The following is a 26,803-nucleotide window of genomic DNA, read 5'->3' as shown; positions in this document are numbered from 1 at the left end:
GAGTAGTACAAGAATAACACACAATACTTTCATTAGCACTAATGCTTTTGGAGCTACAAAATTGTATGAGCTGGGTACTCCAAGTGCAATGAAAATTAATCGGTTTTTTAACATATAAATATATTTTATTTATACTTTTAAAAAGAAATATAAATATATTTAATATTCTAATATACTAATGTCATTCAATAAAACTTTCTTGCCAGCAGAGCAAATAATGCTCATTTTCAGGTTATTATTTATATAATTTAAAATGGATTAGGGAAAACAATATAGTCTCCAAAGATTGAAAAACCTATTGTTTTTTGGGTTTGGTGGGGTTTTTTTTTTTTTGGTTTTTTTTTTTTTTGAGTTGATTCTTATTATGTAATAAACACCTTAGGAATGAAACAAGTCAACAAGTAACTGAATGGAAACTTCTGTCTAGATTAGAGATGACATGTGAAATTACTGTAACTCTATTTTAAAATAGAGCAGCTGGAAAGAGAACACTGCTCTTGTACAGGAAAAGCTTAAACTTGATTGAAAAACTATGTCTAGACATTGACTGCTTATGCACAGAGCATGTCAAATGCCCATTCCTGTAATGCAGACTCCAGAAAAACATTCATTTGAGCAATCTTGCTCAATTTCTAACCCCAAGGAAAGCTTATTTATAGGATGTGACAATAGTCTTTCAATATAAAAGACAGTAGCAAAGGGGGAAAAGAGAATAAATTTCAAACTGAGAGGCAAAGCAAAGGATATACAAGGAAATTTTTATTTTAAAAATTGGACTGTCTGTAGTATAGTGGGAATTATTACTTGAATTTTGCTCACCTTTTTTTAACTTTCACTGAAACAACCTCCTTGTCCTCTGTACCAGAGATTATGATCTTACAAAAGGTGCCAGTCTTAGCTAGGAGAGCCAATAATTTAATTTTATCTACTTAAAATATGACTTGGGAAACTATTTTAATGCAATCTGATATAGAATGAGCACCACGGTATGTCAGAATTAATTCAGTGATTGTAGATGGCAAGCTAAGAATACAGGGTGAACACACCATTGTACTCTGAAGCTTTATTTAGCTGCCTAAATTATCAAAGTATTTTTAACCTCTGAAAAATGAGAACAAGATCCAAAGCATAAAGGCAATTAAACAGACAGGGATTACTCTCATCTGTTAAGCACTGCAGCAGGTCTGAGCTGGCGGTCAGATAAAGGTAACGCTGGGAGGAGTGAATTAGGCAAAGCAGAGGCCTGGAATTATGCTCTGCACTTCAAGGCAAAACCATGTTCTTGAGTTTCCACAGTACCAATGGACTGCACTTATTGGGCAGTCACTAATTAAAGGACAGTAGATGTTTGATAAGATTGACTGAAATGACTGCAGGACATGAAAGTGCTCCAGTTATTTACTGCGGCGTTACCTTTCCATATTTTATGGCTTTCTTTAATTGAATAGTGTCGCCACATTTGTGACAGCTGCTGATCCCTCTCATAGCTTTCCAATTCCTCTGTCATTCTGTTTTGAAAGCATTGCAATACAGCCATAAAATTCCCTACAATCTAAAATTTCAAATAGCTCTTGAGCAAAATATTGCCTATATTCACAGTGTCTGATCGCTAGGCTTTCACAAGTTGTAGCTTATACATCTTATATTCTCTTCTCTTTTTTCTTATCCAAGGAAGTTAGAAAGATATTTTCTCTTAGCTAAATTGTAATTCCTGAAGTCTTCTACAAATAACTGTGTTGTGCAGATAAATCTGGTTTTCGTTTTATTTACACAATATGAAGCACTTAAAAGTCATCAAACAAATTCTGCATCTACATTAACTTAATTTTTGAATGATTGTCCATGCTGGATTATTTCCAGAGGTCTGGAAGAGTTTGTACCTGTGTTCAGTTCTTTTGTAGGTGCAGTTTTTAACCCTTATTTAAGCCCTTAATTCTACAGGATATTGCAATAATTGAGTCAAATGTGCCAGTGGTATGAACTACCTGTGCCCATCGAAGAAAGTAGTTGATAATTCAGTAAAGTTACATTAAAACTATTTCTCTGTGTCCTATAAACTGTTAGAATAACCTGGCTACACTCAGATCCTTGGGAAAATAAATATCTAGAATTCCACACAACTATGAATATCACCTTAAATTTGCCCAAGATGTTGTAGATTGCTCTAATGATCCCCAGAATTAGCTGCAAAAGAACTTTATTTTCTGGCCTGATAAAGGTGTGTTGAGAACTATTAAGTGAAGATTGACTTCAATTCCTTTTGTCTTTTCATAAGATGAGTCACAATCCATGACTCCGAAAGCAGGGAGGGATTTCATAACTTTCATTACATATGTCATATATTAAAGCAGAAGGGATCAGAGGACAAAGACATGCTGGAAGATGCTGTTGAGACTACCTGCCCATCTACCTCGAGAGGGAGAAAAGGGATTATTAACCGTTCATGATCCTCAGCTTTAGTATGGGGAAAGAGGAACATTTTTCTTTCCAAGGCAAATACTGAAGAATTTTCCTTTGAGACATTGAATTTGCAAGCAATAAATATGTTTCTCCTACAACTGTGTGTTTTTATCAGGAAGTAGTTAAAGAAGATTATAAATTTGTAAATACTAAAAAGATTCTGTAGTGGGATTGTTTTTAGTTTTGGTAACTATTCCATTTAGTCCTTTGTACTGTTTTTCAGCATCTAGACAACAATATCTTCATCTCAGCATATTTTAGCTATTAACTATACTGTACTTAACTTTATAGACAGCGATGGTAAAGAGTTTCCACAGGTAGAAAAAGGAGGCAGAATTCAAACCTTTGAAACAGCATGGGCAAAACAAATTGTTTGTTTCTTCATGTTAAAGAAAGTTAAACTTATGTTTCAGTTCTGTTTGAAAATTTCTTGTCTGCTCTTCTTAACAGTTTAATGCACCATGCCTGGCATTTCTATTTGCTTTAGTTATGTTCCCTCATGAGTCTTTTCTCATTATCCTACTGCCCTTGGAGCACATGCAGCCAGCAGGGAGCAAAGGCAGTCCCACAGGCTGGCAAGGTCTCTCTGAGAGAACCAAGAGCTGAAATCCCCGAGTTCCCCTCAAATCCTATTGAATTTCCAGCAAAGGGCAGAGGGGATGAATTACTGGCTGCAGAAAAGCCAGTGGCAACGTTTTCATCTGTGGGAAAGTCAAAAGTTCTCCCCTTTTTACCCGTTTGTTGCACGCCTCTGTGCTCAGCAATGGAAGCAGTTGTGTTGATGCTGTTCTTATACAAAGTTCATATTACTGCCATCCCACTTACTTTTATATCAGCTGAAACTTCCAAGCAGTAACCTAGAAACCTGTCTGTGAGAGCTTTTCTTGGCTAAATAGAGTGTATGAATATATTTTAACAAGCTAACTAAAAAATTCAGACACAAATTACAGTTCACCTTAAAGTGACTCACTTTCCCTTAAATGTTTATTGACTTTAACAACAACACATTAGGAAATTTGGTTTATGCAGTTATAAGTAGACTTTTCTCTAAGTCACAATGTACCCAAAGCAATACAACCACTTCACCTAAAGCAGTGCTGCTTTTGGTCCATTGACCAGTCAATCTGGTCAACAGAGATCTTGTTCATGCCCAGTGCTCGTTTTTTTACTGCATTTAGATCATCTGAATTATTAAAAAATAAACTTTTAAAAATTTACACCTTGAAACAAGCAATGCAAAGTTAAAAAATAAGGGGCTGCAGCCAGCTTCCAGGTTATGGGTATATCATACTATAAATGCCAGCTGTAGCTCTGTATCTCATTAAATTTTTGGAGTTAAAGCTGGTGCCAGCATTAAAGGAAATCATGTTTGGATGTTTCAGGTGGTTTTGAGCTTGATGACAGTTTTTTTCATTCTCTAGATACTTCCTTGAGAAACTGTGTACTTGCTTTTAGCCGTTTCACTGCCTCCAGAAATACGGATCTTTGGGGATTCATATTGTTATGGATTTTTATCAGCCCATAGAATTATATGAGAAGAACATAAGGAGTGCTTCTTTTTTACATAAATTTGTGGTTTTTCTGTCTAGATCTGACACTGTAGGAAGCTTTTTAATTGTTTAAATAATTTTACACCAGTTGAAGTAGGAAAATAATCCCAGGATGTATTATCTTTTCAGAGTCACGTTTTCCTAATCTGAAGTACATATATTATATTTTACATAATATAAAGTCACTCTTGTATCTTTGTATTTTTTCATCCTCCTCTGAATTACATCTTGGCAGTTAAATATCCCCCTTCCAAAACGTTTTTCACAGACCTGTGCTGGACTGCACAATTCCAGAGTCCACAGTTTGTCCGAGCAGATCGTACTGGTTCAGTCGGGAGCCATCTTCAGCCACAACCACTGACCTTGCTGGTTCCCGTGTCCACTCATACACAACCTCTGCTCTGGTGTAAGCATCTGATTTAAAAGAGATACATTGCATTTAAGCTTTGCACTTTCTGTTGCCTCATGGCTTTGTCAGAACAGTGTTTTGAGCAGTAGTTTGAATATTTAATTCTCTTTGATTATCTATGGAAACCCACAATTATCTTATTGGAATTTGTCTATAGGGAGTACAATTGATTTAATTGACAAAATTAATTGATTTACAATTGACAAAAGAGCTAGATATCTGCTGTAGGGCTGGATTAAGGTTGGTCCTCTATGGCATGAAAATATTTTTCTCATATATTTCCTGCTTGTGTAAAGGAGTGAGAGTGAGAAGTGGAATTTCATGAGCATGCAAGAACCCCAACACTTTTTCTAACTTCTATCAATTGTAAAGGAAGATGAGCCCCAGACTTTTCAATTTTTCATAGTCTGGGCTTCTGTAAGTCCTTCTCAGAGTGGCTTCAGTGATCTTCTCATCCTCAGCCTGGCTACAGCTCCCCATTTGGTCATGCCCCATCACACTGTCCTTGCTGTGAAATGGGCATAGCAGACATTTCTGAGGCTGCCTAGAAAACAGTGGGTTTAAATCACAATTACTCTACTTTTTGTTGCTGTTGTTTGTTGGGTTTTGGAGTTTTTTTGTTTGGTTTTGGTTTGGTTTTGGTTTTGATTATTTCTGAATAGTCCTCACAGTCAAGACTTGACTTTGGAACAAGGCAAAGAGAAAGTCCTGTGTGCTCTCCAAGCCCCAGCAGTCTGGTGTGTTACACAAACAATTCAGTAGCATCTATACATGCCATTGAGGCGCTTTGTGCTGCTATTTATGTTCTTTCCAGAATCGAGCTACACATAAATATTTTTAATCCAAATTCCATAGTAAAATTCTGTTGTCATTTTGTGTGGACTGGAATCTGCCAGCTGTCACTCAGAGCAGTTGGGTGGGAGTTAATTGACTGCACAGAGGCATCTGGAGTCATTCTTTACACCTAAAGAGTATCCAAAGGCATGGATGGGAATGATTGTGTGACCAGAATCTGCATCAAGCTTGCACCCACCAAAGGGAGCTGGAGCTGGATGGGACATCTTAGGTCATCCGAAATGACAGCAGGATTCTACTTACAAGATGAGAATTTCCCTTTTTTCAGACTGACAAGCAGGAAGGGAAAGGGAGGAACCTGATTCACTTGACCTCATTTGTGAGTCAGCAATTTTACCTTATCAGTGTAAGAGATAACAGCTAGTAAGTGAAGAGTTGGTTGGATAAAATGTGCTGGTAGATTAATTGCATTGCATTTGATTCTTCATTATTGAAGGTAAAGGGTGCTTTTATCTTCAGGCTTCCTACTCCCTAAGCACTGTAACATATCTTGAAATATATTTTTGGAGTCAATGGTAAAAGCAAATCTTGATCTTAATAATTCTAACTTTAAAAATTATGGCCACGGTAAACACAGAAATTGACATGCTAATCTAGTCACATAAAGAAGTAATAAAATTAATTTTCAAGCATTTGTTCTGGAGTATGAGAATAGCTTGGAAGAGAGAAGAGTGCTTTTCTGATCTACTGAGAATTACTGGACTGGTTTAGAGGGAAGGGGGTGCATTGGGCAGAGCTAGAAATGAGCTGCCAGGTTTGGTGCTCGATTGAGCTGCTCCCCCAGCTTGCAGTTCGTGTGGCACGAGCAGCAGTGCGCCGTCTGCTCCGATCACGGCTGGTTTCCAGAGTGGCCTCACTTTTAGACTGACAATCAGATGTTCATGGTAAGAGTTGAGGAGAGCATCTGCCTTTGTGATTTTGTTTTGCCAACATATGGCATTTTGTTGTTCCAGAATTTCTTTAGCATTTGTCATATTGAATTTACACTGGAAAAACCTCTAGCTTAAGCTGCTCTTCGGCACATCACTTTAGCCTTGGAGCTGCGTCAAACATTTATTGGTCCCTACAGTACGGGCAGAGTGCACAGGAGATGTGCAACTCCTTCCTTGTGAGGCTTTTAGGAATCCAGCTCCAACAAGGGATGAGTAACAGCGCAGGACATAAAAACCTCTTATCCAATTTAATCTAAAACAAATGGAGCCAGGCAAACACTACCTTGGGGAGCTAAGTGTTAGATTGCAGTCTGCACTTTAAGCATGGGTTTTGTGACAATTAAATGCATTTTCCAGTAAATTTTCCAGTCCATTAAGATGATTATAATTAATTGCTTTAGTTTGACAAAAATGTCCCAAATGTATTTAAATATGATTCTCACTTTAAAAAGTGGCAATTAATTATAAGATCTGTTCTTTTTTTATGTATAACAGCGAATCCCGCTTTCGTAAATGTTTGGGTCCTGCCATTTGTCCTGTTGGAGATACTTCTATTCATATCAATAACAAAATATTGAGAGAAATCTATAACTTGGTAATTGTGCCATATGATCTGATGAGAAGGAGGGGAGAGATCCACCTGTAAGGGTTATTTTCAACAGTGAATCCTTCATGCAGTGTTTTCAGTAAAACCAAGTTACAGAAGGAACTCCTCCCCATGAGGATCCCAGATTAGGAGCTCTCCTGAATTTAGTGGGTGAATAAAAAGTTTCCTTAAAAACTCCTTGACCTTGTCTGATGATCCTTCCAAGTATTTGTAGTTACTTATTTTTTCTATGGCCAATTTAGGACAGCTTCCATAGAACATTAGTGTTCAAACAAACAAACAAACAAACAAACAACAACAAAAAAGAACTTGTAAAACATGACAGCCCATCGTACTCTGAGCTTAGAATGTCAGTTATTGCCTTTGAGTGGTGTAAGAAATGGCCTTTCTATCAAAAATATCAGTGATTTTTTTTGTCCAATTAAGAAAATTACATATATTATGAAAACTTTTTTTAAGGATAAAAAAATCAATTTAGATACAAAACGTGGAGATACACATGCATGTTTTTCTGCTGTCTTGTTCTTGCCTTCTGGTGTGGTTCTGGACTTCTATGAAAACCCACATTATCTGTCCCTTTTATTTAATAATTTCTGCAAATCTTCATCATTTAACTGAGGCAAAGTCCTCAGTAATCTGGAAAGTCGTGCACTTTGTGAATGAAGGGTACATTAATCTGGGACACAGTGAGCCAGAAAGAATTCAGTGTAGGAAAAGAATGGGAAATATTGTTCATACCAGGGAAGGTCTGGTGTTGGTTCAGTGATGCACAGATGTGGTGATAGGTGTCTTGTCGTCAGTCTAGTAAGTAAAATTTGTTCACGAACTGTTCCTGGTTTAAATTGTCACTAGCCGTTGTTTTGTTTTTCAGGATTAGCCTTGTCCCTATCTCGCAGCTCTAGCACAATGCCTGCAGGGACACTTCAGTGAGCACATCCAAAGGAATTCCATCCTGCAGCCACTGCTGATCTCACTGGGATCTCGGGAGCACAGATCTCTTATTAATCAAGAATCCACTGCAGTATCTGCTCTGTTATAAACCGGAGTAAAGTTTCCCCTCACTCCACTCTGTTTCACAAGATATTTGGAAAGATTTATTGGAAGTGCTCTCTAAGAAAACTTAGCATTCAATGAGCAAGTTATTCTTCTCAGTTATAGTCCAAGGTCGTAGGAGCTTTTTGTTCTCTAAGCCTTATCTAGGAGATTAGCAACTCTTTAAAGACAAAACATCAGTGCTGTCTCATGGCAAACAGAACCATTCAGCCCAAAGTAAATTATCACGCTGTCAGTACCATGTGGAGAATGAATTGGGTTTTCTGTTTGTTGACTTCTAAAATTGATCAAGCCACTAAGTAACCATTACCAGTGAAACAACCCATTTCTGTTAGAAAAAAGTAGCCATTGAGGAAACAATTTGTACACTATTACATCTTCCATATATTTTAACTTCCTTGTTTGCGTTAAATAAATCAGAGTAAATTAGTTCGTCAATTTTTTTTTTCCTTTATATTTTATTTATAAAAAATATAGTGTTTGGTGTTAGGTTGGTTGCTGTGCAAATTGAAGTTTTGGGGAAAATTCTCAACTTACCAAAAGCTTTGTCAGTTATTGCACTGATTTCAATTTCATGACTTTGTTCATTATGTTCTCTCATCTAGAGCTATGTATGCTGCAAGTGTGGGACTCTATTTGGAGATTTCTAAAATTTTTCACTTCCAAAAACGTTTCATGAGTGTATATGAGTCTCTTCTAATCCCAGGAAAAATGCTGATCTAAGCATACCAACACTACAGTAGCAAAACTGTTTCCAGCTAAACCAATTCAGTTATCCATAGTGCCCGTTGCTTTTCTTTAAGACTGATTCTGCGTTTTAACAAAACAAAACAACTACAAGGTTAACAACATTTCCTATGTGACAAACTACTTTTCTAGATATTTAGAGCACTGTAATTTTCATCTTTTGTGAATGTCCAGGCATCACATTATAGGATATTTAAGACACATAAAAGAGGTCCATTTATATATATATATATATATATATATATATATATAAAAGATACAACCCTGACAAAAACATGAAAAATACACAAGATTAAAACCTTGAGGTTTTCTCAGTTGCAAAATATTCTTTTAAGGTGGCCTAAAAATGGGAGAAACCTCAATTTAAAATAAACTTACAGCTTCCAAATTTCAAGGGGCAAGCATGTGCATCCATAGGAAAGTCTTCTAAATGCATTGGACATTCTGCTCTCACAGTCAATCTATAATGGATTAATGAGCAAAAGGACACATTTATTCTAGTTTCATACAAATAGCAAATAGACTTCTATTAAGATACACAGTATAAGTACAGTAGACTATCTGGTATGTGATTAATTAGCAGTCACAGCTGGACCTGAATTGTCTGGCTGAGGGTGCAACTGCTCTACCCCTCTGCCCTTCCTCATGGTACATCAGAGGCATGCTCAGGCTTCTAATTTGGTGTGAGGATCAAAATCTATTAGCAACTGCAATTGCTTCCTTGCTGCCGTCATTAAATTGGCCCACTCTGGATGCTCAGACATCTGCTGAAATCATTTCATTGCTATCAGCTTGAGTGCAAACATGTTTCTCAATAAAAGAGATTAAATGAACTAGAAACAGCCACATACCACACATCAGCAGAGAATGAACAGTAATACTTGAAGAGTAGGCTGAAGATTGCATTAAGGCACTTGCAAAGGTGAGGAAATAGAAATGGTTATGAACAAAAGAAGAGACACATGTGAACAATGTGCTGCCAAGATAGTGTTCCTGTGGATTAAATCTCTAACAGCTGAGCATTTAGAAAGACAAGAAAAATTGACCTGGACTTGTGTAGCTACCAGCCAAGACGATTCTACTTCAGTCTAGCCAGTCTTGAAAGATGTTGCACAATAAACTGAACATCCCAAATGCCTGGAGATTTTCTTTTCTCCAAACACTTGTAGTGATTTTAAAACCATCTTTAAAATTTTTTAAAGAAAACTCAGTGTTCACCTATGTACTAGGTTATCAATCTTGACATGAAGTCAACAGAATCCCTTTATACCTTGTTTTTGTTCCATGGAAGACATAAAGGGGGAATGTGCAGCTCTATAGAGACAACATACCCCTCTTCTTCATTTTTTAATTTGTAGTTTTTTAATCCAGAATGTTTGCATGACTGTATATCACCATTGTTTTAAAAAGATTTATTTAACTCCTCTAATGAGTGGACAGCTAAAGTTCAGTTATTCGTGAAGAGAATAATATATTTCCAACGAATGCTGTCAGCACAAAAATAATTTTTTCTCCTAACTTTCCAAATGCTTTAATCAATGGAAAAAGAAATGTCTAATTTTATGCTTGTCATGGTTTATAATGCCAAACACAAGAAATATTAAGAATGCTCAATGAATTCTGTGTGTATCTGTTAGTTCTTAGAATCTGCTTTCTATAGGATCCAAATATTAAAGACCCTTGCACACAATTTAGGAGTACAGATTATATTAAACTTCCAGGCTTTATTATACTTGCTGATGGAATCCTTGAAAGCAATGCCAAATTAAGATCCTCTGCAAACTGATGGATTCCTAATACTGTAAGAACCTTTTTTAAATCAAGCATTAAGACGTATCCAGGAAGTGTAGAGGTAGCACAGCAGGAGAGGAAGAATAAACACTGCAAACAGCTCAGTTTGCCCATCATCCCAAGGACTATTGTGAAAATAATTATTAAACAGGAATCAAATTATGCTCAAAAAGGAACCAGTTTCCTATCTGGAAAATATGCTGTCACAAGTTAAATTATCCAACTAAATGAAGGATATAATATTTTAGGGCTCACCTCATTGTGTATAGCAACGTCCCATCCTCTGTAATTCGTAATAGTTTATTTGGCATTGTCATGTTATGAGCCACTGACTTCTTTCCATTGTGGAAAAAGGTATCAGGCGTCCAAATTTTGCTGGCCATTAAATTATTTAACCGGAGAACGGTCATAGGTCCTTTGAATTTTAATCTCTCATCTTTCCAGCTTTGTCGGAAAAATACATCTATAGTGTATTCCTACATCAATTCAGGAAAAAAGGGAAACGCTTATGATGTCATATGTTGCAATATGAGAACTTGAAAAGTATGTTCTTACCATTCCCTAGAAGCAAGACGACTATTAATGAAATTAGTCATTATCAGAATGTTTCTTTTCTATATCACTTACAATGTACTATAAGCTGGTAATTAAACAGTTGCAATATCATTACTGTTTTCAACAGAATAAACATCAGGAAGTATTTCAAAAGTTGCCCATAAGTTAGATATAATAAAATGGAAACAAAGTAATTCCCCCTTTTCCCACTTGAACTGTAATTTGAAGATGCAGATAGGTGCCCAGTGTGCATGGCACAGGAAATGTGTGTCAGAGTAAAATAAGCCTTTGAGACAGGGTCTTACTACAGCCCTTTGTTCTAAATGTCTCGTTAGCATAAACATGTAATCAACCTGCAGAAAGTTCACAGTTCACTGAAATTATATGGTCTGATTGATGAGATGTGGAATGGTTCATTGGGCTAAATGGTTGGATCACAAAAAGCTAAGGACACCTTTGGGCCAAGAGTTACAGTCTGATTCCACATGGACTGGGACAGTGGGGCAGAGAAGCAGTGGCTGACTCAGTGGACATGGGGAAAACCACAATAACCAACACTCACTACAAAATGAAAGAAATGTTTGATACAAAGCAACAGGAACCAAATTAAGAGAGATAGGGTGAAAATAAGAAAGATATGGGGGAAGATCATACATAAAATATAGATGTATGTGGGGTGAAAATTACAAAAACTGTGAATGCAGTATAGTACAGTTTTCCTAGGGAAAAATTCTGTCCTCACATGGAAGTTCAGTATGGGATTATCCTGCCCCTTCCATCTTTGACATTGTGATAAACGTCAAAAGCAGTTATCCAAATGTGGTTCTGCATTACTCTGAATGAGACTTTTGGCTGAGAAATTGAATCTTTGCTGAGATCTCCTGCAAACGGAGACGCCAAGTCCTGAAATAGAGAGAACTCCTGTGTGTGAAGGCACACAGAGCTATAAGGAAAAGAGCTGTCCTTACAAACATGTTAGTAAAGAGAAACATTCTGGAAGGAGCATGCAAAATGTCTCCAGAGAAAATTCCTTTAGATTTGTGTTTTTCCTTTTTAACCGGCAGCAACACTCCATACAACATAATAATTTTTGAGCTGTTTATTCCTTGCGCAACTATTAGCAAGAAAGAATGGTGATTCTTACTGATGTGTGGTTTTCCTTCCTTTAGGGTATGAAATGCCTGAATAAATTTTTTGTTGACATGGAAATGTAGTTACATGGGGTGTTCTAATTTTGGGTTTTTTTGGTGGATTTTTAAATTTATCTTTATTTATATCCCAGACCTGTGAATCATTTGCGTGCATACTTAGTTGTATTTCCATTTTTTTATTCACTTGCTCAGTGAACTGCTGAAGCCTGAGTTTATTCAGCATCAGTGAAAACAGTTTGCACTTATAACCAATTACTTGCTTCAGAATTTTGTTGGGTCATCGCCTTAGGTTGAATTGTGACAAAATCCTGTCCCAGGTGTGCAGTAGAGTAGAAGTAAAGGAGGTGTAAAAGACAGTATCCATCATTAAAATTTTGGATTTCCTCCATGTTTTACTAGGACCAATGAAAATTTCCTCCTACATACATGGGAAAGGTAAAAGACATGCCCAGAAGGTGACATCACTTCAGTGTGCATGTAAGCCATTCCCTTTTTCTCTTTCAGCTGCAAAGGGTGTGAGTGGGAGGTGGTACAGGCTGAGAAAACAGAGCTTGGTTTTTCACTTCTAACAACCACAAGGTTCATTTGTTGGAAAAGGACGAGAAGTCAGAAAGATTTGATAAGAGTCCTGACAGCGTAAGATAAAATTCAATTAAAAAGTAGCTGACAGGTCATGCCTGGCATAGACTGAATCTTTCCCTATTCCAGGTCATCGTAGCATATAGAGTGAATTAATTTTGGCCAAGATATCTCAGCTCTTCAGCTTTCACTGCCCACTTAAGCATGTACATTTATTCTCCTCAAATGAATCCTGACAGACAGCTGATCTTTAGAGCCGAGCCATCAGATACTCTGATTAGGGCTTTCTTCTTCAGCAGGGGAGAATACAGAACAAGGGAGCAGAAGGATTTTCTCTAGACTGTGTACAATAGCACTGGCCTATGTGCAGACATATGAGTGAGGTGGAATTTGGAATAAATTCTCCATAGTGGAGAGTCTTCATTCTACAGTGTGCAGGTTAAAAAAAGAAGATTCCTATCTGCATTTTGAATAAATTATTTGGTATTGAATATTTATAACACTTTGACTTAAATGTTCTCTAATTTATTCTTCCAATACTTCTCCCTGGAGATTGTTTATTCACAGGGTAGACCACTCTGTGGTCTACATGGGGTTCTGTACAGGGAGATAGTAAGACAGATAATCATTCCCGAAAAGCTTTTGGTACAGAAAAAGTGGGAATGAAGGTTTACTAGGAAAAAAAATAAATTCTGTCTTTATGAAAAAGTTAGTTTTGAAATGCTTCTTATTCCAACTAACATACATAAAAAAAATTCACAAAAATGACAGTGTATATGAGAATAACCAAATATCTGTAGTTCAGTTCAATTTACCATGTGAACATGCCTGAAAACCTGCAAAGTTGTTTCAAAAGAGATGATTTTATTTTTAAAAGTGTTTTTCTCCCATTTAACTTTATCCACGAGTACAAGAACAAGCCAAGGCAGTCTCTTTATAGGATCCCAGGTCATGTCTATGCTGCTGTTAGAAGTGGGTAGGAGAGTGGGTAGGAGCACCATGCACTCCTTATCCACGCACTCACTGGATCCCTGCACACAGAGGGCTGAGGTTAAAGCGCTCAGTCACTCAGTGTGAGCTGGAAGAGCCCCTGGCCAGCCCCAGCCCAGGCTCAGACACAGCACATCCTCCCCTTGCCTTCCAAAAGTGCCTCCCACAGCCCGGGCTGCACCTGGGGAATCTGGGGAGCCCTCAGCTGAGGGTATCTGCTACCAACCTGTGTGTGCACAGAGCACGCTGCACTGAGTGTACAGAGAAATTAATATAAACTCTGTATTCTGGTAAACTCATCAGTTTATCTCTCTGTCTCTGATTTCACACCTAGCTCCTCAAGAAAAGGTTTAGCATGAGTAGGCTGCACACACGTTACTTTTTATGGGAGGTGAGTAGGAGTTTTACACTAACTACTTTTCTGTGAATTCTTTACTTTTCAAAATATATGAACACCTGCCTCTGTGTTTCTTGGTCACACATTTTATTAAGAGGATGATGAATTTTTTCTCCTGTTTAACTGACTGAAAACTGGAGTCAACATGGTATGGGTGTCATGGCATTGGCTGCAATTATAAATTTGACCGTAGTTTTATAAATGCTTGTGCAAGCAATCAAAAAAATGGTGTTGTTTCATAAAGTTTACTTAGAAAAATCCACTGTCTTGTAAAAATTACTTTTTCTGGTTTTCTGTTCCTCAACATTGTTTTGAGTAGTCAGAAACTTGTAATAACCTGGTGTTTAAGGCCTGTCTACATTTTTAGTTCAAATTAAGCAGTTGACAATTTTGTCGTCAGAAATAGAACTATAGAACTTACTTCCTTTCCTCTACTTTTTTTTTTTTTTTTCCTTGAATCTTTTTTTTGGTAAGTGTATTTAGCTAAATGTAGCCAGCTACAAGTTTGAACTGCTTTCACCATTTAAATTAATGAGGATGTTTCTAGCATTCATCCTAATACAGCACCCAGCAGATACAGGTGGCTGCAGACCAGGATTCACCCCTCTCAATAGCAACCAACTTGTGCAAACATCATTTATATGCAAAATTTTAAGTACCTTATCCATATTTCTACACAACTCTTAGTATCTCTTAAGACCAGGGCTCATAACATCTTCATTCAGTTTTCTGAACATCTCCATTCCCCGCAGTTATCTGGCAATTTGATTTCAATAGTCATTCCATAAAGAAGTGACACTAATTCTCTCATTAATCTTCTCTTTTTAGCAGCCAAGATCTAGGAAAGTCACTTTCCATTGATCAGTAGCTTTGAATATAAAAATACAGGTTAGACTGTACAGATGTCACACCATAGGCATAAGTGTTAATTGCATTTTAAGATGATGATCTTTCTTGGCAAATTGGATCAGTGATGTGCCAGCAAGGACCTAAGCAATCACTCTCAGAAGAATATGGATCCAAACCCTAATGCATTTCATAATATATTATGTAGCAAATATAAAGTCTGTTAAAACACGTTATTAAAGTCACTGAGGCTTCTAATTTCAGGGCACTTAAATGCAGTCACAGCAGCAGGAATGGTAGCACATAAAAGCTGATGGCATTTTCGGATCAAGGGCTTAAAGAAAGACCAGCCTTAAAAGGGGTAAATAAGCTATTGCATAGATCTTTCATCCTCCAAATTAAAAAGACGAGAGGAAATGAGTGCTGTAGAAATATAGGCCATCACTTACCATGTCATGGTCTGAAACAGGCCCAAAACTGGTGACGAAGATGTCAGTCTTCACTTCAGTTACACGCTCTGATGAAGCAGGAAATTAGGACAGTGAGTATCTATAAAGAGCCTTCATTAGATATAACCACTACCAATTCTCACAATAAATAGAGAAATTATTGGCTTTGATTAGCCATTTTGAAATTGGTCTGCAATAGGATCCTGAGAATTTAGTGTAAAAGTAATTTCACAGTCAATATTGTCAGCAACAGTTTTTTTTAATACAGTTTTTCCACAGAACTTTTTGAGAGGCAACAGTACAGCAGCTGCAGTTCCACTGTTGTGTAAATCTTTTCACTCTTTGACTGATAAATCTTCTTGTCTGACACGATAACCAGAGCTGAATATTGTACACAGTACTCTGTAATCTCATTGAGTACTCAGTTTCTGGGCAAGCTAAAAAGAGGTTTCTGATAATTAACCCTGGGCTTGCGAGTTATGTGTTTTGTATTGAGACCAAGAACACAGAAGAAAGAGAGAGAATGCATTATGGTGAATACAAACATGAATATACTTTATTGGTATGAGTTAGAAATGGCTGTATTACCCTTTACTTCAATAAACAAAAAGGAGTCAAAATTTTTCCAAATAAGCATCAGCTAAACTTCCCTACTGAAATCATCTGTGTCAATGTTTTCTGGAAGTGAGCCCTCCATTCCCATAAGCCTGAATGATGATTAGTATAAATAACACTTCAGAAATCTGTAGCATGTCCATAACACGGATTATATGCATTTGCTGTATCATAAGGCTGGACCCCTCTATGATTTCCAGGATCTCCATTTGCTCCATGGCACAACGGCATTGGACATTTCAGAAGAAATCAGTGATTTTAGTGGTCACAGGTGCTGAGATGCCTAAACTGGTGTTGATCTCAAGAAAGAGATCAAACATCTGACTTCTGTAGATGGACTGGCAAAAGACACTTTGAGAAGCACCCAAGCTTAACTCCCCCCCTCCCTCTGCTCCCCCTCTACACACACACAGAGGGTCAGTCACTTCTGAGCATACTGGTGTGTTCTAGGGCGCACACAGCAAAATATTCACCCAGGATGGCATATATCAAAATAACCCTGTTGAATTAAATATAGCTGCAGGGAGTAACACCACCGGGAGGTGGGACACAGGGACACAGGGAGTCACAGAGGAGAGGCTGAGGCTTAAGGAAATAACTTGAGGACACAAAAGGAATCTTAAGACTTTTGCACTAAGAAGGAAGATTTCCAAGGGAGTGAAAAAATAAGCGGCGCATTTTATTTCTGCATAATATTGAAAATAATTTAAGTGACACATAAATCACATGAAAATTAGAAAATTCAGCTGGTAAACTCAGAAGAGATTATTTTATCTTCACACTGATTACACTTTTGCAGTGCACCTAATCCCTTCAAATGCAGATAAACCAATGTGCACACCACCAAATAATTTTTTTTCCTTTGGTGTGTACACTTTCAAGACCAGGGAAAAAGTGTGTATCAGAACACAGAAAAAAATTAGCTACTCCAAAGCCATATGGAAGTTTTGAAATTTTTGTTTACTGTTTTACTAATTAGATGATTCAACTGTGCTTTGTTAAGTGCTTCAGAAGTTGTGAGTCACTCCTGCACAGGACATGTGTTTACTCATACAGTAGAGCTATATATTTAGAATCAAGGTTATCCATGTTCAGTTTGCATCTTGATTACCATGGGAAGGCTTAAATCGTGCTTCAAAAGCTCAGAATGCTTTTTTCAGGAACCACAAATCCTGAGATGTATTCAAAACCTTCACAATATCCCTGAGATCTACAGAAAAGTCTCATTCATTGACCAAAACAGGCCCAGGTCAGGAGCTGATTGGATTGCTGAAGAGAAATCCAGCGGTTCTAAAGATGCATTGACTTTGTCTCTTGACTGTGACATCCTTCTCATGAACCAGGAGTAAGTAACGTAGGGACATCTGTAGAATATGTAACAATTTCAGTAAAAAGCCCTAAGGAAACTAATAATGACTTACTGGTTTGATTATAAGGCAACCACAGAGTCCAGGTAGTTACCGAGCAGCAAAAAAGCAGCTGAGTACCACACCCAGACACTCTGGAAAGCAGCTTTGGGCAATTGATCCACGTACAGCTATGAAAGCATCAGTCAACCTCAACTACTGTAATTTTACTGTTTACAAATACTGTGTTTTGCTAATGATGCTAGACTAGCGTAAACTCAAAATTAGTAACAATAAATATTTTGATTTAAACTCCCAGGGATCTCATTATTGCCAGAATTGTGACTGGATTATAAAGTGAGAACAAAATAAGAAATACAGATTTATTTAAACAGCAGGAAATAAGCCTTTTTATCAGGAGAGACCATTCATGAAATATTTTCCTTTATGATCTGCCAGTATTTGAGCACAAGGTTTATTTGAATTGCACATTTTGGTGGTTTAGGCTAATTCTATTTTTCAGTAATGTACTTATTCTTCCTGTGTGTCTCAGGTCTGTCTGTGCTATAATTATTAATATGGAGGAGATTTTTTCCTCTGGCTTTGAATGAAAGGAATTTTGGTACCTGTACAGTGCACACTCAGACTAATCAGCCCAGCTGTGTCCTGTGAAGTATTTTGACTGAAGAACCACAACAAATGCACTCATAGGAATTTTGTGCTGCTGCATTAGGAAGAGACCAAAAGGGAGAAGAGTGAGCTGTCCTGTGATCACCCAGTGCAGTCTGTGCTGAGTTTACTGGGACTTTCACATGCCAATTAACAGCTCAAAGCTGCTCACATCCTACCTACCTCCCTACTCCTGTACTAAATCAATTTCCCCAGGATTATCTAAGGCTTTTTACGGTTGTCTTTACATTAATTTGGTGCCTACAGAGGAGAATAAAGAAAACCCCAAATCAGCCCCTTCAGTTAACTTTTGCAAAGTGCAGCATCTGGTCCTTCTTTACTTACAGAATAATGTGTAGGGGTGAGGTCTTTTCATTGAGAGTAGAATCATTTATCTTTTTATTATGCATACAAAAAACCCCCTTATTTTCCCTAAACTTTGTATTAGCTCAGATACGTTAAAATCCAATTATTTCCATTGGGACCTCAATAACCAAGAGGAGATTTTATCATGTTAACATTATCATATAATGTTCTCATACAACTGAATCCTAAAATCTAATTAACATAATACTGTGAGGTTCATTTCTCCATCCCTTCCACTCTGTGGAAGTAATGAATTGCCTGAGATTGACTAATGCTCCACTTAAAGACAGTCCCACTCAACTTTGATAAACATCACACAGGAGGCATCAGCAAACACTTTTAACTGACAGCATAAAATAAGTATCATTCTGTTCAGTACTCAGGTTGATAATCTACTTGGGATGATCTACTGGGCATTCGACCCAACAATAAACCCAAATTTAATTCAGGATGATTCTGGTCTGTCAAATCAAACCCACTGTTGTTTGTTCCGTACTAACCTTTCTACTACAAAATCCCTCTCAAAGGGATAAGCCAAGTTCACCATTATTCTAATTTAAAAGGTCCCAGGGTATGTGGTATTCTTTAGTTTTAGGGAGATGTTCTATGCAAAGGTGAAAGTCTTAGAAGATCTGTAGCTGGTCCTGATTTCACATTAATGAATCTCATCACCGAATACAACCTGCCCTAAGCAAATCTTCCCTGCCTCCACTGTGGCACTCCAACCCTGCTGTGGTGGCAACCCAAGCATCATTTCTATGCCCCACATGAAGACAACTCTAAACAAAAGGAAATGGCATATCCATTTACCTGAGGAACTTTTTTTTCCCCCCTTTTTCATTGCTCTTCAGTTTTTCTAACTCCCACTCTAGATAGAGTGCTGTACTAGGAGAGATCAATACACACTGAAGTGAATTTTGCTTTTTATTTCACTCCTTCCCAGTACCCAGTACCATTCGTTCTTTTTTTTTTTTTTTTTTTTTTTTTTTTTTTTTTTTTTTTTTTTTTTTTTTAAGAACTGCCTATTTGAATGGAGATCAGCATCTTTATTATTTAGGCCATTTTTGATCACCTCTAGCTGTACAGTCCAGGTAGTTTCCACAAAAAATGATGCCATTACCTCAATGACTTTCACTCAGGATTTTTCCCCTAATGTCTGACATGATTTCCTCTTTTCAGCTTCAGTATGTTGCTCTCTGCAAATCCTCCTCCTTGCTTTCTGTAAATGATTATCCTCTCAGAGAGTCAATAGGTGTCCTCTAGCATCATTCACAACATTTTTACATTCATTTTGGAAGTTCTATTTTCCAGGCATAAATAACTAAATGTAACTATTTGTTCATGTTTATGGATGGGTACAACAGATGCTATTTCCTAGCAGTGTCTGACTAAGTGACTAAGTCCACATGCGAAGAAGGCAAAACAAGTAAATAACATAATTTATATCAATAATTATTGATAAGAAGTGCAAATGCGCTAATGCATAACATGGTGTGGCATGTTCTTTTAAAAAAGAATCAGATTCATTTTATCAATGATGCCATTTTTTGTGTAACAAGCATATTCAATCACTATATTTTTCCCTGTGGGTCACCAGCTCCACCATTTAATATTCTGGTTAATGAGAAATAATTCATTCTTCCCCCCTTGTTTAATGGAAAACTGCTCAGAGGTTCTCATTTAATTTCAGATATGGCCTCATTGGGTTATTTGATGATAATTTCCTTTCCCATACTCTTTATGGAGCATATGTAATTTTTTAGTTTCCCTTTTGAAGTAATACCTCAAAAGAAGATATTAAAAAAAAGGCGAGGGCAGAGTTAATTTTAATCTAGCACTTCTTCTATGCATGCTCAAAGAGTGATTCAAAATTCAACACCTCTAAGTTTTTTATTATCTTAATGCTCCACCCTTTACCCTGGCTTTCCATATGAAATATGGAATACATAGTATAGCTGCTACAACGAACCTTTGTCATGAGATTTCTCCAGAAGGTTTTCCTTGGCTCCATGGTGCCTCATCGGCCTCACCAGAAAACTTCTACCAAACAGTGAAACTGCTCACCACGCTAACAGGATGTATGCAAACTTGGGATTGAGAAATATCATGGTGTTTATTTCAAAAAGGTTGAATTTGCTCCTCTAAATAAGTAGAGCCAGGATCAAGATTAAACCCCTTTCAGAATTTGTTACAATTTTTCAGTAGCTAAAGATAGCTTTTCATCTCTGAATTCTTCATGCATACACATAATGTCAAGGAAAGAAAAACAAATACCTTACTGAAGAAACTATCATCTACCTTGTATTCCATAGGTGAGAAAGAGGGAAATTGGTCTCTTTTCTGTTTCTGCTCAGGCACACAATCCTGTTTCTGTAGGTGTATAGACTTGAAAACCTGCACTACAGGAGGAGAGGTCGTACTGGGATAACCAGAGTTTCCTGCAATGTGCCCTTTCCTGTAAGACAAAGTATCTGCAGCATGCATTGCTTTACCTCATCTGCTGTTTCTCAGAAGGCACAGAAAGAATAGAATAAACAGTTTTGGATGATTAGAAGAGTGCTATAGTGCACCCAGTGATACACAGATTTACACTGTGCCTAACAGCATGAAATTTATCAACATAACGTATAATGAGGGTCTCTGGTCTCTTAAATTCTCTGATAGCTGCATCACAGCTAATATGGAAGGAATGAGTTTTAGAGCTGATTCTATATATCTAAAAATATTGTTACATTGCTAGATTTCTTAGCTTTTGCTTCAGAGTGGATAAAAATTGTGTTCTGATCAAGATATTTAACAAGAAGCCATCATTGATGTTGGGAAGAAAAATGAAACCACTGCTTTTCCGTACATTTTAAAATTTCCAGTATCAAGCCATGCTATGACAGAAGGCTACTGAACTTCCAGCTCCAAAATCCATGCTATATTTTATATATTGATTTAGATTTCTCACTGGATATTTTTATGTATGGAACATTTCAGAATTCATTTCCTCATTACACCAAGAATCTAAATCAACTCTCAAAACTGAGTCATCCTGAGGTGCTTCACTCAGATTTAGATACCTTAGGAAGAAGGCTTTGAAGACATGGATTTCCAAAATCCTGAGCACACCTTTTATTATAAGTTGCTACCAGGACTGAAAATATCAGCCTGGGCATTTGTCCCTAGTTTTTGAAATCTATAAATTCTATCTTTAGAATAATGCCTTATTCAATAGTCAAAAGAATGTATCTGTTTCTTACTGTACTTGATTTCAAATATCAATTTACAGCCCACAGTTTAATCAGATGTGGGTTTTGTGTTTTGTTGTTGTTGTTGTTGTTTGGGGTTTTTTTGGGGGGTTGTTGTTGTTGTTGTTGTTGTTTTATTTTAAGCCATGGAACTCTTATTTCTAATGTTCAAAGCTGACAAACATAAGAGAGAAATTTTCTGAACTGACGCCATGAAAATATAGTATACTATGCAGAAGGAAAATTAGATATTTGAGGTTCTTGGTTACAGGCAGGAACAGGCAACACAGTTCATGAAAGGAAGGATTCAAAGATTATTTAAACTTTTCTAACCCTTAGTTAGAGAAACTACTCCAAACCTTCCTTCCCTCCACCCCATATTTTCCATCACTCATTGTTACTTTCAAAAGCCATACAAATTGCTATTTAACTTTGGGAAGAGAATAATTTCCTTTCTGTCAGGAGTAAGTTTGAACAGGACCAGATGATTCTTTCATGAGTACACCTTTGAAGTCTGCATTCAGAAACATATATATAAACACACAGATACAAGTGTTGATACTGATGTTCTTAGTTCTCTAAATTGCAATCCAGAGAGTGAGAGAAAATCCTTTCTCTGCACATCCCTTTGTTTTCCCTTCTAGTATCTCTTAAAAAATCATAATAGCTGTAAAACTTATATAAGATATCATCATATGCTCAGATTTTTCTTGTAGACACATACCAGACTCAGTTTTCAGAGTCTCATCTATTTATTGCCTACTGTGCTTTATTTACTGTGATAGAGTAGCTGACTGAACTCTACAGTTCCATTAAACACAGAATAAAGGAGCATTTATCTACCCTAGGTCAAGGGTTCACAAGAAAGCAGGCAATAATACTGGTAGATAAAAGTAAAAAATTACTCTTATGTTGTTGTCTATTACCTGAAATTGTGCACAAAGATTTACAGACCAAGACATTTTAAAATGTGTTAATTAATACTTTTTAAACAGAATTTTATCTTTAGCCATTCCTCAAAATCAGTGAAGTCAATTTATTGAAGAGCCTGGCTCACAACTCAGGAACAGTTGCAAGATGGCAGCCTCAAACCACCGAATGACCTTACGCTTAATTACCCTCCATTTCCTCCACAGGAGATGATATAAGAATTCTTAGAGGAATGCCCCCATATATTCCAGTTCCTCTGTGATTATAGGAAAACAGTCTGAACTATACCTTGTGGGGTAGGTTCCTCTGTTTTATTTTATCTGAAGAGTCCAAAAGGAAAAAAGAAAAAAGACGTCTGAAAGGAGCAAAGCCAACCTTTCCAAGCACTGGAAAGAATAGATTTGTGCTTGTCCATTTAGAATTTCCATGTTTGTGAACAGTAAGCTTTTAAGACCCAATTTTGGGATCGTGTCACAGTAGAACAAATCAAAGAGTAAACACAGAGATGTTGATGAAGACAGGCTTTGCAACAATGTTTTTATAGAGACTGGTACTTTATAGCATATAATTGCTGAGTGGTTTTATGCCTTTCTGTGGATTCAGCACCGAGAGCAGAAGACATTTTTACCAAACTGAAGAAAAAAATGTTACAGAAACAAATCTTTACATATCTAAATAGAAAAAAAAAAAAAAAATCTTTAAAACTTCTATGAGAAAATCTACTAGGATAGATTGAGACTTTCACTTTTGAAAAAACAAATCCTCATGAAAATAGTCATAGATATATGGGCTATTTAAGCCTCATTCGTCAACTTGTCATTTGTCAGGTCACAGGTTGTATTTTTTTATCTTTTATTCTTTAGACATTCAATGATTTACTGCCCATTCAGAGGTCTTCCTGAATTGTGAACCATTTTCTTCTTCTTTTGGGTATAAGTGTGATAAAACCAAATATGCAAAAGACAGGGAAGGCATGGCTTTTGGGGGAAAAAAAATCTATGCATCAGCATTACTTTATCTGCATATATAAACAGAATTAAAACAAGTATATTATGAAAAAAATAATAATATTTTAACTGATATTTTATCTAGCATGTAACATTGAAAATCATAATACAACACACCTCCCAGTCCTGGTCTCAAACGATTGTCATAACCATCCAGAAGACGATCCAATATTCTGGTGAACACGGTGGTGTTGTCTTTGAGTTCATCCTGTGATGAGGTTTGTCCATAGCTGAAATACACAACAGTTAACACTGAAATAGAGTAATCCAGCAATAACCTTAGAAAACAGTAGTTTCCAAATCCGTTTAATCTCACTTGTACTGGTTCACGGTCACATAACCTCCTCCATATAACAAGATTGTAGTGCTTTGTAGAGTTCTTGCATGTTTTTCTCATAAAACTGTAAGATTTTAAAATCATAAAAAAGATCAGTGCCCCTCTATAAAGGGTGAGTAAATAGAATAACAGCTCCTTAATGTTTCTCTCATTACTCCTTATGTTTATAATGTGCTAATATGTGTTTTCTTCAGGAAAACGCTCATTTGTCAGTAAAAAATAATGTGTTTAATTCATAATAGCTATAAACAGTTTGCATACAAAGATAATTTGGAACACCAACAAGTAATGACAAAAATAGAGATATCTTCTTCTTAAATATAAAACTAGATTGACTGAGTGTACAATTTCATAGATCGATATGTAATTTTGCTTTTATTTCTCATTTTCCTGTAGAAGTTAGATTTGCAGGAATATCTCCATCTTTGCCTTTCAAATGCGTAATAAAACCATCTGTTGATATGAAAATCTCTTGTGTCTATAAAGCTTCCCTTACAGATCCCTACATATATCTCTAAGTCAGTCAAAGGTCCTGAAATTTTACTTGAAGAAGGATAAAATTAAAGCTCTTTGAACTCAGCTACCAAAATCTTACTTCCATCAATACAAATCAGAATGAAATCCTTAGGCTTAATGGTTTGTCTTCCGTAGATGACACCAGAATCAACCTTTCTCTTAAATCTGAGACCTTTACCTAATACCTGTCACAGATGATTCCCTTAATCACAGATTACACTTGTCTTAAATCCCAACCCAGTCGTTGTTTTTCATTCATTGCTGGGAAGACTTCCATTACAAACCCATGGAGTCATGAGGGATAAAAGGAAAAATGCTGTTTTTCAAAACTTCATTTTGTTGCACACATTATTACTGAACTGGAGAAACAGTGCAGCACCAAAAACTTTCCTTAGGATCAGGTCTAGTGACAGAAGTGATTCTTCCACTGGCCAGCCTGTTTTCTGTTTGGGGTGCGTGGTTCTTGGTGCCCTGCCAGTCCTTCCTGCTCTCACCACTAACGACCCTCTCAGGGGAATACGTAATCATTTGTTACGCAAAATGATCAGCTTCTGTTAAACTGCCTATTAAATGTTTTTTCTGTGAGCTGCATCAGTCAGACATCCTTTGTGTATCCCACACTTACATTCCACTTGGATCAAATACAGAGGGGAGGAAGAAGGATACCCTGTACATAGGTACTCTGGAAATGCTTCCAAGTTTATTTTGCAGCACAGGTTTCAGTATTTAACACTACAAATTTAAATCAGTTTCAGGACTGACATCCATTGAAGTTTTTATAATTTTTGGTTTATTTCCATAGGGGGTGATGTTTTAATGCATTATTTCTAATGAAAAGGCAAAATATCTAGCAGATTTTAAAAAATAGTATGAATTTCCTCTAACCATATCATACAACTTATTTTAATAAAAAAATCAGATGATTTATATTTATTGATCACGCCTACAACTGAATTTTAAGTTACAGACAATGTTTTTATGCTTCCTCTATGTTACCAAATAACAAGTTCTCCTGCTGTGTCTAGCAGGCATTTTATCTTTTAAAGGATCTTTCCTCATACGCCTTCCCCAGAATTTCAACACATCCACCTTCAGTGGAATAAATTTTGTATTAACACTCATTGTCAGAAAAAAAGCTGCTCTTCATACATAGCTCAAGGATAGCAGAAGGTCATCAGTATTGAGGTGGGAAAAAAGGATACAAAAACACTTCAGAAATGTTAATGGTAAATAAATGAGTATGTTTGTGAGGAGGCATCAGGAAGATGGGCTGGAGGCAGTGCAGTTGGATAACTGCCCCGCTCCCATGCCAGAAGTCACATTTGTCAGTGCCCTCACCTGTTCTTCCCACCATTTTAGCAAAGGTAAAAGCACCGTGAGGGCTGGGTTTAACTGGCATATGGTCACAACAGGAAGGTTCTGAACATTTGTGCACATATGGAGTGGCCTGTAACTCCAGAGGGATTGTGATTTCTCATTCAAAACACACATATTAAAATAGTCCTATTGCTGGGCTTTTTTATGATAACAAGAGTGACACGGGAACACTGGCTCTGTATCACAGACACTTGATCTAATTTACCAGTTGTATTTTATCATAAAGTATTAACAGCACTCCAGAGGAAAAGCAAGGCAACTAACAATGACAAAATGGCTTTAAACCCCAAATCTATTTCATATCAGGTGTGTACATTTTGAGGAAAAAATTACTGCATGCAATTGTGTTTTCACATTAAATCCCAGTCTCATAAAAAACTGTGCACGGACTCCATCTACAGGTCATTATATTCCTGACACACCACTGGATTTTTAAACTCTGGTCCAATGTGTTTTAATTCTCACAATAAGAATGCACATGCACCCATTACAGCTACAATAAAGGTATGTGCATAGATATATGTGCAAATATCTATAGAATAAATATGTTTTCACAAAATTCTCTAGCTAGGTCAGATGAAGTACTTCAGGAACACTTCAAACCTTGCCTTCTTATATTATAAAAATAAAGGATTTTCTCCTAAAACATTATTTGATACAGCAGCTGTGAATGAATCACAAACTCTTACTTTAATTTTTTTTTTTAAGGAAATGCTTGTGCAGATGAACCTTTGCCCATTACCACTCCACACAAATTTAAAATCTTCAAGGTAATCAGTAAATAAGTTCCTCTAGAACTTTGAATGCATAAGAAGACACTGAGGAGATAAGGCACAAGTAGATCTTTTAGGGATCACTATTGCCAATAAAAATATTCTACTGCTTTCTGGTCTTTAGGTAACATCATTGACAAGCACATTAATGTTTTTTATAATACAAAAACACATCTGACTGAGAGTTTTCTTAAATGTTCTCACTGCATTTTGAATTGCAGACAGTACTTCAAGCATACTCCAAACTGCTTTATAGTCTTTAT

At 36.7% G+C, this 26,803-nt stretch overlaps 2 protein-coding genes across 4 annotated transcripts in view; one reads left to right on the top strand and one right to left on the bottom strand.

Moving 5' to 3' along the window:
* The window catches only part of GABRB2 (gamma-aminobutyric acid type A receptor subunit beta2), a 283,550-nt gene that overhangs the window by 2,562 nt on the left and 254,185 nt on the right, over positions 1–26,803 (top strand). The gene's annotated exons all lie outside the window — the stretch shown is intronic.
* The window catches only part of GABRA1 (gamma-aminobutyric acid type A receptor subunit alpha1), a 40,573-nt gene that overhangs the window by 10,284 nt on the left and 3,486 nt on the right, over positions 1–26,803 (bottom strand). For all 3 annotated transcript variants that reach the window (XM_040078411.2, XM_040078412.1, XM_040078413.2), the window contains exons 3-7: positions 23,655–23,767; positions 15,372–15,439; positions 10,660–10,880; positions 8,992–9,074; positions 4,281–4,424 (exon numbers count right to left, since the gene is read on the bottom strand). In XM_040078411.2, coding sequence (XP_039934345.1) covers positions 4,281–4,424; positions 8,992–9,074; positions 10,660–10,880; positions 15,372–15,439; positions 23,655–23,767 — 629 coding nt within the window. The remainder of the gene's footprint in view (positions 1–4,280; positions 4,425–8,991; positions 9,075–10,659; positions 10,881–15,371; positions 15,440–23,654; positions 23,768–26,803) is intronic.

The sequence above is a fragment of the Hirundo rustica genome, chromosome 14, assembly GCF_015227805.2.
Source record: "Hirundo rustica isolate bHirRus1 chromosome 14, bHirRus1.pri.v3, whole genome shotgun sequence".
Lineage (NCBI taxonomy): Eukaryota > Metazoa > Chordata > Aves > Passeriformes > Hirundinidae > Hirundo > Hirundo rustica.
The sequence above is the reverse complement of the archived record's forward strand: the minus strand, read 5'-3'. Positions and strand labels throughout refer to the sequence as shown.